General features: G+C 45.0%; 1 protein-coding gene across 2 annotated transcripts; it reads right to left on the bottom strand.

Annotated features, from left to right (window-relative positions):
* Positions 1 to 1568: 1568 nt before the first annotated feature.
* On the bottom strand, positions 1569 to 15343 carry LYZL4 (lysozyme like 4). Of its 2 annotated transcripts, none has more exons than XM_005600805.4 (5): positions 15013 to 15343; positions 11493 to 11727; positions 11231 to 11380; positions 7656 to 7734; positions 1569 to 1823 (listed from the first exon to the last, which is right to left on the bottom strand). In XM_005600805.4, the coding sequence occupies exons 2-5, from the start codon at positions 11629 to 11631 to the stop codon at positions 1754 to 1756; spliced, it is 438 nt and encodes a 145-aa protein (XP_005600862.1). In that variant the 5' UTR covers positions 11632 to 11727; positions 15013 to 15343; the 3' UTR covers positions 1569 to 1753. The 2 variants fall into 2 exon arrangements, with proteins under 2 accessions (XP_005600862.1, XP_001497585.2); XM_001497535.6 differs by having other exon boundaries at positions 15127 to 15314.
* Positions 15344 to 17375: the final 2032 nt, after the last annotated feature.

Below are 17375 nucleotides of genomic sequence, written 5' to 3'. Positions count from 1 at the left end.
CCTTTTTATCTAAATTGAACAAAGTAACAAAGGATGGTTATACACATTATAGTTTGTCCACATAGGGGGATACTGTGCAGTTATTAAAAACAGTGCTGGGACCCCATCATAGACCTGGAAATATGAGACCACAAAACATTAAATGAAAAAAGCAAGACACAAAACTGTATATACAGTGGCAGTCCATCTATGTAAGGAAAAAAATGTGCAGACACCCTGAGGTAGGGAAGGGCACACGTGAAAAGATTGACACTAACCATCCCTACGTCAGGGTTCTCTCAAGTGCGTCTACAGAGCAGTGATGAAAACTTCTGTTTCAGTGGGAGGGTGATGGGTTTTTAACTTCCTTCTTTATGACAATCTGTAAAAATAAAGTTTTCTTTATTAAATATGTGTTGTTTGTGTTATTTTAAAAGTGTAAAAGTGAAAAGAGAGGCAGCCACAAACGGCCACAATAGTATTCTTTGTAATTGTTTCTAAAATGGCAATATCTAAAAATCTGACAGTAAAGTGAAAAAAAATATGGTGCATTCATACAACGAACACTATCGCTGAAATTTCATTTTGAAGAATCTCTAACACCATGGTGAGGCAGATGCTATAGATGGGCTCTCTCGATGCCACTCCAGTGCTTTCCTCCTGTATAAGGGCTGAACAGTTAAGGACTGTATTCTCCAAACCCCGTCATAGCTTAGGTTCCCGCAGGTGACCTGGCTTCTGGCAGCAGAAACCTTGGCTGCTACTTCTGCTCCCATGTCTTGGGTGGGTGGGTCCTTGAAGCCCAGGCTGACATTTGCTGCTCCGTCCCATGCAAGGATTCTGTAAGCCACTAAGCTTTAGAAATAAACACCTTTCTACTTAAAATTGAAATACACAAGGAGGAAAGGTTTATTACTATGCTTTTTCTTTCTAAAAGGCGAGGTACAAAACTCTATCTACAGCATTATCACAGCAATGTTGAAAAAAAGAAAAAGCCCTACACAGAAAAAAGACCAAAAGGGAGTACAATGAAGGCATGATAGAGATTGTCTTTGGGCACTAAGATTATAGGAGGATTCTTCTTTTTTCCATTTCTGTATTTTTCACGATTTCTCTAGTGCAAGTATGCATTACTGATAATTTTTTAGAACTTAACTTTTTTTTTTTTGAGGAAAATTGGCGCTGAGCTAACATCTGCTCCCAATTCTCCTCTTTTTTGCTAAGGAAGATTGGCCCTGAGCTAACATCCATGCCCATCTTCCTCTATTTTACATGTGGGATGCCTGCCACAGCATGGCTTGATAAGCGGCATGTAGGTCCACACCCAGGATCCAAACCAGTGAACCGCTGGCTGCCAGAGCAGAGCACGTGAACTTAACCACTATGCCACTGGGCTGGCCCCCAGAACTTAACTTTTTATAAGAAAGTGCAACTGTCACTGAATCCTCTCTATAGAAGTGCAAAGAGGATTTTATGGTCTCCTCACTTTCACCTGTGTGTCCCAGCATGAGACATAAATCATGATAATGGTAAATAATGGTTAACATAGTAACAACCACAGTGTATTAATATAAGTGGAGACTTTGACCTGGGCTGAATAATTAGCTGGTTTATTCTGCATCCTGCATCCGTGGATAGAGCGAACTTTTGTCCTTCTCCATCTGGAGCTGTCAAGCGGTGAGTTATGCAACAAGGTCGAGGGAAGGTAGCAAACAGAAAAGCATCTTCATGCAGAAGATGCACATGGTGAGGATTGCGAGGGCCGCCTCGGTGGCTACAGCTTGCATCCGTCCAACCACCGTGCCAGAGTGTCCGAGTTCTGACAGTTCAGGGACCAGGAGGGCCTGCGGAGGTGAAAGCCAGGGAGAGTGAACAGGAGCGAAAGCGAAGAGCGGGGACGCTGTCAGAGCTTGGGATCTCCAGGCCTCCGCAGCTCCCACTGGCCCATTTACACCCCCGGCCTGGCCCCTGGAGCATTTGAGCTTGTTACCCCTGCTGTGGGCACATTTCTGAAAGCTTTTGTGCACCTCGAGTATGTCTCTCTTGCTGTCTCCACCACATCCTAATATGATTGCTGGTGCTCCCTACGTGCTCATGCCCACAACCTCCCTCCCTCTTTCTATAAATCCACACTGTGAGATGGGGAAGCTGAACAGCAAACTGTGAAATCTCCCCCCAACGCTGCAAGGTAAGGATTTTTAACTTCTCTGAAGTGAGCATCAGAGAAGTTCTGTGACTTGCCCAGGGTCATCTGGTGAGTACGTGGCAGACCCTAGATCTGAAATGGGAGCCCTCATCTCCTGGGCCAGGGCCTCCTTCAAATTTCCCCGCACCTGCTTCACCTTCCAAGATTCCCTCCGTCTCCTCAACCCTGCCTTGCTCAGCAGGACCGAGTTTCTCTAAGCTTTTCTCCTGGTGCCCCTAAAAGTGACCCCCCTATTCCCAGGCCCTATGCCAGCACCCAGGCCCCAGGTCCTCCTATCTCAATCTAGAAGCTGTTGGAGTCACCAGGCCCACTGCAGGCCATTAGAAATCCTGTTTAGTTAGTCCCATCCCTCAGCCGGGCAGGCCCCCAGGAGTCTTCATGGGTAGGGGTTCCCACAGCTGAAGAAGGGGCTGCGGGCCCCTGGCCCCTCACGGCTATAAGGCAGCAGGGAAAACACACGCGTACATATTTTCAGAAATCGCAAGGACTTCCGCAGCCCTGGGCAGGCGTTGCAGAAGTGCGAGGGCACACAGGGCCTTGGTTGTCTCCCTTCCTGTCTGCCCCGACTCTGCAAAGCCGCTTGATCTGAGCTTTGGGAAAGACGTGGCTGTTTACTAGCTTAATAAGAGCTCACTTCCCTGGGAATCCTGAGCAAGTCAGAAGGCCTTGATCAGCCGGCCTGGCATAGCCCTGCTCAGTGCTGTACTACAATAAAGATGAGTTTAGCTCATTAGTGCCTATGCTGAGGGCCAGCCAAGCTTCCAAATTAATGGGAAAGTTGAGACTAGGTACGAAAGATATTTTGAACACTCAGAAGACAGTTAACATTAATAAGGCAACTCCCAGTTTAAAATGCAATGTATTAAATTAGTGAGGAAAACGGATTAATAAATAAGTAGTGTTGAGACCACTGACTAAACCTTTGAAAAATATAAAGCTGGATCCCTATCTCACTTTTTATATGAAAATAAATTATAAGAAGGCCAAAAATTTAGTAGAAAAACATGAAACCATGCAAATTCTATTTTCTAATTTATTTAACAGAAACTTACTATAGGGCTTATTTTGTGCCAGGCACTGTCCTAATACAGAGGAAAACATGGCTGATTTCTTTATAATCTTGGAGTATGAAAAGTCTTTAACAAGAGATTTCATAAAAACTCAGAACCACAAACAAAAGATTGAGGACTTTGATTCTGTGAACATGTAAAACTCCTGCATGATGAAAATACCATAAACGAAGTCAAAATACAAATAACAAACCTAGAAAAATAGTGCACATGGATATGATGGACAGAGGTCTACTAACCCTAGTTTATAAAGGACTCATATAAAATCAATAAAAACAAAAGAAAACATTATCATACCCATACAAAAATGGGCTAAGAATTTGAACAAGCAGTTCACAGAAAAATGGCCAACAAACCCATGAAAAGATGCTCAACTTTTTTATAGTTTAAAAATGCAAAATAAAACAGAATAGTATGGTTTCACAAGTCTCAATTTCCAAAAACCACACAAGTTTTAATGCTCCAGGCTAGTGAGCTGGAGCAATACAGGCCCCTCACGCACTGTAGTGCAGACACCCCTCCCTGAATGCCAATTTGGTGATCTCCCTCCAACTTTTAAATGCACTGAATGGTCCCAGCAAATCTTCTGCAAAGGATTTCCCTAAGGATACACTTGAAAGAAAGTACAAATTCTAAGAGCAAGATGCTCACTGTAGAACTGGTTGAAACAGCAGTGGCAACAAAAATGGAAAGAACTTAAATGTTCATCAACAGGGGACTGGCAGATAATCCCCTGCAGCGTCCACACAGCAGGGTACTAAGTAGTTGTTACAGTGATGGCAGAGACCTCTGGGTGATAATGTGCTGGAGTCACAAGCTCTATTAATAAGTGAAAAAAAGCTAAGTGCATGTGAGTGTATACGTTGGGATTCCATGCGTGTTTTAAGATATTTGTGCCTATGTTTTTCTCTGATTTGTAAGACATAGTAACAGGAGCCTGCTGATAAGTTTTTTATTATTAATTTTAAAGTATGTATTATTTTTATTTTTATAAATGATAAATTAAAAAGTAAAAGTTTTAAAAATGGCTTCTGGCTAATGGCCCCAAATGCAGCCTTGGTCTTTTAATGAACATTCAGGGGACATCTGTTACATGCCAGGCATAGAGCTAGATGTTGGAGATACAGAGGTAAGAGAAACAGCCCAGAATCTCTGGCTGAGCTTTGCTCCCAAAGACGCAGAAAAAGATAAAAAAGCAACCACAAAAGCCTGGACCTCTGAGACGGACACATCTGCTGTTGCCAGATTCTGGACAAGATCTCCACTGCCTACAGGGCCTGTGGGTTACAGTAAGGAATGCCACTCAGGCTTCCACCAGTGAAATGAGGCTACCTGCAGTCCTCCCCTCCCCCATTGACCAACCCTGCTCTGAAATCCTGAGTCTGTGCGCAAAAGAGAACTGGACAGCATCCTTTTGTTGCCTTCTACATGACCAGAGCACAGATATCCTGTGCAAACCATTCCCATCTCTTTGAGTTGCCTGGTGAAAGCTGAGGCTTGGAATAGCACAGATCCAGGATCAATTTCAGTGCTGCGACCATGGGTAAGTTACTCTACCTCTCTGTGCCTCAGTTTCCTCATTTTTAATGGACAAAAATACTCACTGCAGAGATATCTGTGAGGATTAAACAATGACATTTATATAAACCTACAAGGCCTACACACTAAAGCAGCCAAGAAATTGTAACTATCATTAGAGGATTTCCTCTAAGATAGCTTCTATTGTAAGATGCAAGAATGATTTATTAACAACTTTAGGGGGAGGACACATCAACTGCAAGATAAACCCTAATTCAGATATATTTAGATGTATAATCTGGAGCTGAGGAGATACGACATTGTTTCTAGATCTCACTGGAGACTACAATGCCCAGAATAAACCAGGCAGTCAATTATGAAATGTGGGATGGAGGAGAGGGTTGAAAGACAGGAGAAGGTGGAAATTGGTAGTGACACAGTGTCTACTGGATAATATAGGTCCACCATGATAAATGGTATAGATGGAGGTGGTAGCAATGCATGCTGGAAATGGAGGGTTTTCATGTACTCCACTGGTTCAGCCTATGAGAAAGAAACTGACACATATATCATAAAAATCTCCAAATTGGAAGTTGGGCCATGGGATGTGCATTACATGCCAATCTAAGCCAAGATGGATATCTGAGAAGGAGGTCTGACTATCACCCAAGTAACTGAGCAGAGACAAGAAGAAGTCACAAACCTATCTATTTGGCAAATACTGAATATAAGTAAGTCTTTCCTATTCAAGGAAGGGAAAAACTAACATGGGACCCATGGGAAAATATCACAAGAAGAAAAGAGGGCATTGTAGTGAAATTCAGAGGAATGTCCTTCTGAAGATAGCATATTGCAGGATCCAGAAATAAATTTGTTAAAAGTGGCATCCTCAGTAAGATGTAACCAGACACGATCTCTGGAGAAAGCCATGGAAGAGAAGAGAAACAAAAAAGACAACAGTTTGAATTTCAAAAGGAAGATGGATAGGCTAACACGGAAGTACAAAGAAACTAAAAACATAATAACCAAATTCAATACTGATTCATGATTAAAGAAAAAAAAAACAACCTTTAACAAACTAGAAATGGAAAGGACTATGCTTAATCTGATTAAGAGTATCTCAGAAATCGTAAAGAAAACACCACACTTGATAAAATATTGAACTTCCTACCTGTGAGATTGGGAATAGAAAGGATGCCACTGTCATCCCTTCTATTCAATATTTACTGGTGATCTTAGCCAATGTGATAAGGCAAGAAAAAGAAAGGAAAGGCATTGTAGAGCCAAATGTGAAAGGTAAAACAATAAAGCCTTCAAAAAAATTAAGGAGAATATCCTCATGACCTAGGAATAGGCAAATGTTTCCTTAAAATAACCAAAAATAACCAGAAAGGGAAAGTAATGATAAATTAGACTAAATTAAGAGTAAGAACTTCTGTTTATCAACACTCCATTAAGAAGGTGAAAAGGTAACCCACAGAATGAAAGAAGATATTTGCAATCCTTGTTTCCAACAAAAAACCTCTATCAAGAATATGTAAATAACTCCTGACAAATTAATAAGAAAAAGACAGAAAACGCAATAGAAAAATTAGCAAAAGATTTTGAACAGGCACTTCACAAAAAAAGGATATCTAAATGGCCATGAAACATTTGAAAAGGTGTTCAATCTCATTAGTCACCAGGGAAATGGAAAGGAAACCCACAATGCAATACCACTACACAGTCACAAGAATAAACTAAAAAACACCAAGCATTGGCAAGAATTTGGAGTAACTGAAACCCATAACTGCTGATGGGAGTGTAAGCTGACAAAATCTTTCTAGAAAACTGTTTGGCAGAATACACCAAATCTGAAAATATGCATATCCTATGACAAGCAATTTTATTCCTTGTATAATCAATGGAAAAATCCATTTATATGTTCACCAAAAGACAGGTATAGAATGTTCATGGCATCACTAAAAAAAGTGAAAACTACCCAAATGCCACCATCAAAAGAATGGATAAGTAATTATGATGTATCTATATGATGGAATACTTTACAGCAATGAGAATGGACAAATCACAACTGCACACAACCATGTGAACAAATGTAATATGGAGTGAAAGAAGTCAAAAACAGGCCCAACCACGTGTAAATTTTAAAGGCTTTCCTAAGCAAATGTATGGTTAAAGAAGAAATCAGAGTTGCAGCTATTTTTGGCAACAAATATATAACAATCAGTTGCTAAACCTAATATATAAAGAGTTCTTTCAAACCAACATGATGACCTGAATTAAAATAAATGGGCAAAGGACAGGGACAGTGAAAAACATTACAAAAGAATGTAAATATATAACAAACATAATGGGAAAATACCCTAATGTATATCATAAAATGTAAAAGAGGATAAGACAAATTTGTTATTCATCTTTCAAATGGCAAAGGTTTTGTAACTAGTGAGAGTGCAGTAAATAGGCATTTTATTAAACTATTATTAGTATAAACTTGTACAAGTCTGCTGGAGAGTCATTTCACAATGTACGTCAAGAACCCTAAAAGTTTTCAAAAACCTTTGTAGGAATTAATATGAAAGAAATAATCAGAGATACACCCAGAGATTTATTTCAAAGATGCTCATCCTGGCATCCTGTATAATCCTAAACAAGATTTGACAGGGGAAAAACATGTTCAACTTACGGCAATTTGCTGATAATTATTTCCTTCCTCCTGCAGCCTTGGGGTCACAGAACTCAGTGGTGTTCCACTGCTTAACTTGGTGGCTAGGAGCCTACTAGTTTGGGATTGCAGAGGTGCAGTAACCAAGATTAGGCCAAGATTAAGATTAAAGACAATGTGAAAGTCATTAATACAGGCTATTTAAAGATGTACCACTCACCATGCTCTCATCCCTTCTTTTTCCTTTACAATTTTCTTGGCACATTCAATTGTCTTCTGTAAATTTGGATTCAGTAAAGCTGTGGAGAAAATAAAGTGGGATGATACCACACCACCACGTGGCAGATAGGTCAGAGTGACGTTAGAGAAGGTACACGGTGCTCACGTTGGAGAGGCTTCCATGTGATTCCAAGAATAAATCTACCCCTGGATTTTTCTCAGACAAGACTGGGAGGTGCAGGATGTGGTCATCTTTTACTAAATGTATTGATTTTTTTTTCTTGTAATTCTTATAATAATATTTTCATAAAAAAATATATATAGTGAATATTCTGCACTAGGCAACATAAGAGGCTGTGGAGATAGAACGACAGACACCGCTGCCCTCCAAGAGCCTGCAGTCTGGGAGGGGATAGACAAAGATGGTCGACGTTATAGTACAAAGGATACCTGGAGTGATGGGGAAGGCAGCTTGATGTGGGGGCACCTAATGCAGACTTGAAGGGTCAGGGAAGGGTTATTGGGCCAAGTGACATCTAAAAGAGGAGGTAAGGAAAGGGGGTTGAGGGAATCACGGCAGGAAAATTGTTCCAGGCAGAAGGAACCACATGTGAGAGGGCCCAGAGGTACCTCTGAAGAGCCAACGTGTCTATGCATTCATCCTCCATTCCCACCTTGGAGGGTGGAAGCCAAGACCTCCCGCCTGACTACTGCAATCCCCTCCTTCTGCCTACATTGCAGTCTCCCGCCTTCCGTCATCTAGTCTGATCGCTTGCTTTTCCTTAAAACATTACTTCAGTGCCCCCTAATTGCCTGTGAAACAGAACCCCAAATCCTTGCCTTAGTCCAACTTGGCCCAACATGCCTTTCCACTTCTACAACCTCGCCTTCCACTGCTTTCCTCCACCACCGCACCATTCAAGACACGTCAAGGGGCAGGAGGCAAAGACGGTGCCCACCCAATGGTGGGTGCTCCACCCCAGTACCCACAGCTTGAGGATCACATGCAGTTCCTCTGCCCAGACTTTGTTCAAGCTCGTCTCCCAACCTGGATCTGCTCATCGCAACAGTACAGTCCTTAAAAGTCTGTCACTGACCACCTAGCCCACTGAGCCCTCTCCCTTCTTCTGTGTAAAATGCCACTTTGATTCAGCACTTATCTGTTATACACACCCATACACACACCCACATGCATACATGCACACCCATGTGTAATACATACATCCTAACCCCCAACTGCCTCATAAATCCTCTGAATGAAAGAGAGTTGTATTCATCAAGCACTAGACCGTGTACGGTGCTCAGCCCTTTACATGCACGGTACGTAGTGCTCTACGAACGCATAAAAGCCTTACGGGCTAGGCACTATTATTATCTCCATTTCACAGATAAGAAAACTGAGGCTCAAATCACAGAACCAGTAGGAGGTGGAGCCAAGACTCTGACCTCAAAGCCTGTGCTCTTTCTGCTCCCCACCCTGCCAGACAGGGAAAGCACCCGATTCCTCTGCACTGCCCCCCGCACTTAGCACAGGGTAGCGCCTCCCAATGGTGCCTTGTGAGATCTATGGGCTGGGCTTCCACATCCTCAGGGAAGACGGTTTCCCCTCTTTCTGGAATGTCCTCACTTTGGGGAGTTTCCAGCTCACCTCTTTCAGCTGACAGGGCAGCTCTCTGGGGCTCTTGGCTTTCTATGGAGGTCTCCAACACACTTCCTCACCTTGCTCAGGCCCAGTCTACATGGTGACCACAAACCTGTGCATCACGCTACAGGGAATCAGCAGATGCCCCAGGGTCCTCGTTGTCTTCCATCCTCACTCACCTATCTGGATTCTTGGGCCTCTTTTTAGCCTCAAGGGATTTCTCTTACTTTCTTGCCAGCTCACCCAGGTACTTTAAAAGATTTTTTTCTGTTTTATATTTTATCTAGTGGGAGGATTTTCCAGGATGTCTAGTCCACCATATTTTCATTACAGGACCCAGTACCACCACCTCTGTTACAGATAACTATATGTTTCTCCCATGGATTCTGGCTCTGTGTGTGTATTCACACACATATACCTATATATTTTTTAATATATACAAACATATATATATATTTCTTCTTATGAGATATAAATTATAGGTTTACTGTGTTTCTCTTTTTGCTTTGGCTACCAGGAAGCTCAAGATGACACTGAAAGTTCCATCACAGTAATTAAGTCACCTTCTTAATGTGTATGTCTTCCCTAGACTGTGATTATTGTAATTCACTATGGGTCCTCCACAGTGTTTCACATACATGACTCCATTTAATGCTGACAGCAACTATAAGAGGTAGGTAATGTCGTCCTCACTTCACAGACAAGGAAGCTCTAGGAAGTGACTTGCACAAGTGCATGTAGCACATCGTGGGAGCAGCTGGGATTCCCACGAAGTTCCTGCATGGCTCTTGCGCCTTTCCCTCTTACTTTGCAGTTCTGCTTCTCCTTGAATCTGGAAACTATCTTTCTCCTCTCTGGAGCCCCAAGGCTGAGCATGGGACCCAACACAAGGCAGGTTCCTCCAGGACCACACTGTAAGGCTGTAAGCCTGTGCCATGACCTCTCCACTCTGCCTCCTAAAGACCCAGCTCAGAAGCCACCGACTCTGGGACATTTCTCACCCATCACGGGGAGGGAGGTTGCTCATTAGGAAGACCCTAGGATGCTGGCACCCTTAGAGCCTCATGCTGCACAGTGACAGCCTCAGGCATCAGGAGGAGCTCTGGCCGTGCAGCCTCATAGTTGCCCTGAGGCAGGAGTCACACTGCTTGGATTTTCTCCCAGCTCTACCACCTACCAGCTATGTGGCCTTGGGCACGTACTTACTCTCTCTGGGCCTCAATTTCCACACTTATGGAATGGGGATAGTAACAGTGCACACATCCTGGGGGTCATTGTGAAGATTAGACGAATTAATACCTGTGAAGAGCTTAGAAGAGTACCTGGCAGTTAGCAAGCACTCGAATGTCAACTCCAGGAGGCCTGGCACTTAGTGGGGGCTCGGTAAATGTTCACAGGATGAGTGAATCTTGGGCAAGCACCTCCTCCTGACCACAGTGTTTGGGAGCCCCAAAAAGCAGCAGGGCAAGCTCCCCTTGGGACGGCCTACTCCTGTCTCCCCCCAGTGACCATTTCTGCCTGTCAAAGTGGCAGCATCTGTTCCCCTTAAAGAAGAGTGTGGTGGCCAAGTGTGGTAAAATCAGGCCCACTGTGCCCTCTGCTCTCACCCTTCAGGGTCGGATGGGCTCTGACTTTGGCCGCCTCCTCCTCGCCTCCTCTCAACATCCCGATGCCTTCTCTGCCCACCTGGACGTGGGTCTCCATCGCTCCATCCCAGGCCGCATGCCTGACTCTGCAGCTCTTTCTCCCTGATCCCCTGGCAGTGGGGCCTTCAGCCTCTCCAGGGCCCCACCTGGGACTCGGCTCAGCCCAGCCCCCTGGCCCTCCTGCTCCCTGCTCCAAGCTTGTAAACTCCGGCCTTCGGAAAGGCACACCTCTGAGCTCAATGCTGCGGTCCCCGGTGCCCCGGTGCGCAATGGAGGGCGGTGACCTACCGGAGCAGGACACGTGGCAGCGGTTCTTGCCTCTGTCGCACCAGACATTGTTGCGGATCTGAAAGAGGCCGAAGCCGGTGTAGCCATCGCGCGTGTTCTCATAGACAGCCATGGGGTTGAACTTGCTCTCAAAGTAAGCCAGGCACACCCCTAAGATGGAACAGGAGGTGTGTGGCTCAGAGAAGCCTGGAGTTGGGGATGCCTGGGCAGAGGACAGAGGGGAAGGAGGTGAGGAGAGAGGGGGCTGAGAAGGCATACTCACAGTTTTCAAGGCTGTAGCCCTCAAAATTACTCAGGCCTCCTTCATGGAGCTTCTTAGCCACCACACAGCGCCCCAAGACAGCAGCGCCACTTGGAACCACCAGGTACCCAATGAGGGACAGAACCACGAAAGCCTTCATCTTCTCCAGGCTCCTAGCAGCTCAGGGCGATAGCTGCCAGATGAGCGGGCAGAGTCACAGATAAGTCCTACCAGGATCACAGGGACACTGGTTTCTCTGAAGGACAAGAAGGGGACTGTGAGGGTAGGGGTGTGCAATTCAGTGCGTTCAGAAAAATGGGAGTCCCGCCTGGCTCAACCGTGGTGCTTCTTCCCATCCCAATTCTTGGTTCCGTGTCACTGCAAACCCAGACACTTGAGCCCTGCCTCCCCTCCTCCCCCTGACCTCCTGCTTCCCGGGGAGGCTGCTCTCCTGAGGGCCTCCTCCCCCCACCCCCATCTCTTCCCTCCAGCAAAACACAGTGGCTTCTTCTTGGTCTTTTTCTCACTCATTTCTCTTTAGTAGTAGATACAGATGCTCAAATGCTCTCTTCCCCTTTATTGTGAAAGTAGAATTGTTCATTAAATACATTTCCGAAAACAGAAAAAGGGAAAGAAGAAAAAAGTCCATCATGGCCCACCCACTCGAGCGCAACCACTACTGCTGTCTTCAGTTATCTCCACCATTGCCTTTTCTCCTGGAATATACTCGGAATCGGGGTCTTACCCTTTACACAGTCTTGGCCCTAGATTCTCTACAAACCAAGCTCCACGGAGGTTTTCTCTTGCCGTCCACACAAGTGGACAAAGCCCAGTCCAGCCCAGGCCTGCCACTTATTAGCTGGTCGCAACAGCAGGCAAGTCACTTAGCCTCACAGTGTCTCTGACTTCTCATCTGTGAATGGGGGAGTAACTTGGATGCTCAGAGAACTGACTGTTGAGTTTATCCTTCTCCATTTCTGCGGTCACCACCTAAACCAGCCTCATCACCATCACCTAAACCCACTTCATCACCCAACCTAAACCTGCCTCATCTCCATCACCTAAACCTACCCCATCATCACCTAAACCCACCTCATCACTGCAAGCTGAGTCGCAGCCCAGCCTTCTGGCCTCCACCCCTCCAGACCAGCTCCTCCAGGTGGCATTTTCTACCATGACTGAGAAATGCCCCCAAGGCATGTACAAAATCTCACTTGGAGAGTGCTCTTAGTTCCCTAGTCCTTCCCCGAGCAAACCCATGCTTGGTTTTCTAAGCCCTCCATAATCTGGCCTTACCCTGCCCTCCTTCCATCAGGAGAAACTGATTCAGTCAACTCCAAATTCCCATATCGTTCCCTTTCCGTGCCTCTCTGCACCTCCCCACTCTACTCCCCCAGCGCCCGTACTCCTGCTAATTCTTACCTTGGTGTCTTCACGAATGGTTCTTCCCAAGGCAAAGGGCCCTACCAGGGCTTTCCCCACCCAAATGATGCTCCATCTTCAGGTCGCCATCCCAGGTGCCACCTCTTTGAAGCCTGATGCAATCCTCCATCAACGTTCCCTCTCTGAGACCCTTTTGCCCTCAGAATCACTTCTAGGTCGCCTCGCCAGTGATTATCTTGTTTTGTGCTATGTCCCATCTCTCAGACTAGAATGTGCGATTACAAATTACAACACATCTTCTTCCTGTCCCCTAGAGAGAAACCCCTAACACTGCCTAAATATATATCGATTGGACAATTAATTGCACGCTCCTGTCTGTCATCATTCACGGGTGCATGCATATCCTCCAGCCTATGTTCACCTACAAGAGGAGTTCTCAGCCTTGGCACTGGGGCTGGAACATTCTCTGTTCGGGGGGTTCTCCTATGCACTCGAGATGGTTTAGGAGCGCGCCTGGCCTCTAGATGCCAGTAACTCTGCCCTCTCAGTTGTGACAAACAAGTGTGTCCAGACATCACCAAATGTCTCCTGGGGGACAAAATTGCCCGCTGTTGAGAACCAATGACCTAAATGTCTAACTTGGGCAAATGTTAGAAAAAAATAAGTATATTCATGAATTAGAAGAATTACACTTTCTAACATTTGTTTAAGCTCCCAGTGCATCATTAGTTACAGACGTGACCAGTACACCAAATCCTTGTCGAGGAGAACGTAGCATGTAAGTGCTCAGATGGGGAGTTAGATTGCCTGGATCCAAGTCCCTGCTCTAGGGCCCAGCCTGGTGGTGTAGTCATTAAGTTCTCATGCTCCACTTCGGTGGCCCAGGGTTCGCGGGTTCAGATCCTGGGCACAGACATGCACACTGCTCATCAAGCAGTGTACATACAAGCGCCACATACAAAATAGAGGAAGATTGGCACAGATGTTAGCTCAGGGCCAATCTTCCTCACAAAAAAACCAAAAATCCCCTCTCAGTAGCTGGGATGTTGGTGATCCCGTGAGTGACCTAAGACAGTTACCCAGCCTCTCTGTGCCTCCGTTTCCTCATCTATAATAGAGCTTAAAATAGAACTCACCTAATTGTATTGATTTAAAAAGTAAACGAATTAAATATGCAAAGCACTGGATCCCCTGTGGATTCTCGTTTTTCTGAGCTCTGGTTGCACTCCATGCCCCTAGCTTAATAACTGAATTCCAGTGCACATGAGAGAAGTCCATGTTTACATTTCCCAACAGAGCAAACAATGTTTTCAGGCAGTGTCTGTCTCCCAAAGGGCAGGCCCCATCTCACTCATAAAAGGCACGCTCTCTCCTTTGCTCTTCCCAGCAGCCAGTTCATCGGGAGCTGCATCCCCTGTTCTTCCAAAATCCAGCCACGTCTCACCATCTGCTCTACCACCATCCTGATCCAGATCACCATCATCTCTGGCTTCTGTAGAGGTTTCCTAACGTACTCCAATACTCCATACTCCTCTTATTCCCCTCCCCCCATTCTCCACATAGCAGCTAGAAAGGCCTTTTTAAAAACACACGTCCAGTCACATCACCACCTCCAATGGATTCCCCTTGCACTATAAATAAGATCCCACCTCCTGAACCTGGCCGACAAGACCCTTCCTGATCTAGCCCTCGAACACTTCTCCATTCTGATTGCACACCTCTCTCCCTTGTGCACCTTCACATTGCCACAGTCACCTTGTACATTTCTTTTCTTCAAACCTGCCAATCTCATTCCCACCACAGGTCCTTTGTACCTGCTGTTCCTTCTGCTCGGAGCATGATTTCCCCAACCACCACATAGCTTGCTCTTTCTTGTCATGGACTCAGCTCAGAGGAGCTCACCACCTCAAATAGGATTCCCTGACCACTGCCCCATCACAGAAAGTGGTTTTTATTTTCTTCATACTATGTCAATTTCAGAAATCACCTTGTTTGTTTCCTTGTTCATGTGTCTACCTCCTATACCAGAGTATAAGTACCAGGAATGCAGAAACCTGGTCTGTTTTGTGCTCTGCTTTATCTCCAGTACTTAGAACAGGGCTTGGTGCACAGCAGGTGCTCAGTGACTCTGTTGAATGAATGAATGAAGAAAACCTACTTTTCCAACAGAACTGTCTTTGGATGAGCAAGAAGTGAACTTGCTGATGAGTGCCTCCTGCAGCTGGGTATTGTCACAATTGTCCTGGTTCCTGCCCACCGTATACCCACTTACTGTCCACTAGTTCTTCTGTGGGCCTTGGTGCCTCCTTGGGGGAGGGGAGGAGCAGCTACTGTGAGAGCTTCGAACACGTTGCAGGAAAGTTGCTCTATCTACACTCAGTTCCTTGGATCTTTCAGGTGCCACTTCCTTGATAACCTGTTGGCCTTCACTCAAGAGTTTCTAAACCATAAATCCTTCTCTATGACTTGCTCTTCTAGAATCTTTTCTATGACATCAATTGCTATGCGTCAGAATATTCTGAAACAAGGAGAGGACTGTCACTATCGCATTTGTATTAGTTTTCTATTGCTGCTGTAACAAGTTACCTCAAACTTAGCAGCATAAACACCACAAATTTATTATCTTAACGTTCTGTAGATCAGAAGTCCAACATGGGTCTCACCAGACTGAAAACAAGGTGTTGATGGGGCCGTGCTCCTTTCCGAGAGCTGTAGAGGAGGATCCGTTTCCTTGCTCATTCAGGTTGTTGGCCGAACAAAGTTCCTGTGGCTGTAGGACTGAGATCCCCGTTTCCTTGCTGGCTGTCAGCTAAGGCCATTCTCCATTGCTAGGGCTGAATGTCTTGGTTCTATCTCACGTCCTCCATCTTCAAAGCCGGCAAGGGTGGGTCAGAATCCTCTCTTGCTGTGACCCTCTTCTGCCTCTTCTTTCGTTATTGTATCTCTCTGACTCACCTTCTGCCTCCTCTCGCATTTTTAAGAACACATGTGATCAGACTGGTTCACTCAGACAATCCAGGATAATCCCTCCATCTCAAGGTCCTTTACCTTAATCACATCTGCAAAGTCCCTCTGGCCTTGTCAATAACATATTCAGAGGTTCCAGGGGTAAGGGTATGGCGTCTGTGGGGGACCATTATCCTGCCTGCCACAGCATTCTTCTGGCCCCCACACAACTGCCTTCAGTGTAGAGCAGTGGGAGAGGTGCTTATTTTGCTCCTCTACTCACAGTGGGGCCGTGGTCAAGGACATCCTCTCTTGGAGCCTGAGCAACATCATTTGTGACAAGAGAGCATCAGATTGGGTTATCCTTAAGATCCCTTCTAGCTCCAAAACATTAAGAGATGTTGAGATGATTGAGGATGATGTTAGCCTTTTGAAAACTTTGAAGTCTTTCTGGCTAACTCAATTATGACTGGCAATGAGTTGATTAATTAAAAGTGATAAAGTGGAGAATCATAAAAGGAAAAGAAAACATCAGGCCACAAACACTGAAACTTAAACCCATAAATGTGATTTTCTTAACGATCTTTAGTGATGGCCTTTTCTTAGAAATGAGTTATGAACTGGAGCACTAATGTTGCTGAGTAAGTCATACGGTGCTGTGCTCCATTTCTGGTTCCTGTAACATTAAAGCAAAGCAAGAACTTAAAGACACAGGCAAAGCAACGTCTTCTAGATTTCTCTGCTAGATTTGCAAGATTTTTCTAAACTTCCTTAGTTATATTGCCCACATTTATCTCTTTAGCAAAATGCTTTCTAATAATTTGCCTTTATCAAGTCTTTCAAAGCGCTCAATTTGCTTTTGATTATTACCTTAAGCTAGAGTGATCAACTTGTCCCAGTTTGTCTAGGATGGTTGGCCACTCTGTCTTAAGCCTTATACTCACATTATTTACAGATTAGTACTGATGGTGCATCTCTACTTCCTTTTAACCCTTCAACTGAATTTGTAAAGGTCACCACTACTACTCATCACAATACAGCATTTTGCAACTTTATGTACTTTTAAGTAACTTTTCAAAGATAATCCTGAATTCTTATTCTTCCCAACACACTTCCAGTCAAGAGGGACTATGTCTCTTCTCCTAGAATCAGGAGAGTGGATCAGAGGCCTTTTAGGGTAGGTCTGGTTATTAGCTGTCCTCTGTTCCCCACACCTCCACTGCTGTTTGTCCAGACTTCCATTCCTGTGCAGAGACTTCAGTGCATCTGCTGGAGTGCCCTGGAAAGCCTCGCTTGCTCTCACGAGGCTGAGGTCCCTCAATTTGCCGCAGCCCCTGGTCCTAGTTGGACTTCTCCTGAGCCTTCCCCAGCAGATGGATCTGCACCTGCTCTGCAGACATCATCAGACAAGAAAATCTATAATTACATTTGTATCTGTGTCAACATCTGCATCTCTATCTGTGCATGTCTGCAAAAAATGCCTGGAGACAAGAAAAGATGCTGGCCAGTCAACCCTGCCAACACTCAGAAACATCTGAGGTAGCAGTTGCCTATGAAATGATCTTGTCTACCAGT

The sequence above is a fragment of the Equus caballus genome, chromosome 16 (genome assembly GCF_041296265.1).
Source record: "Equus caballus isolate H_3958 breed thoroughbred chromosome 16, TB-T2T, whole genome shotgun sequence".
Lineage (NCBI taxonomy): Eukaryota > Metazoa > Chordata > Mammalia > Perissodactyla > Equidae > Equus > Equus caballus.
This window is presented reverse-complemented; position numbering and strand designations above follow the sequence as displayed.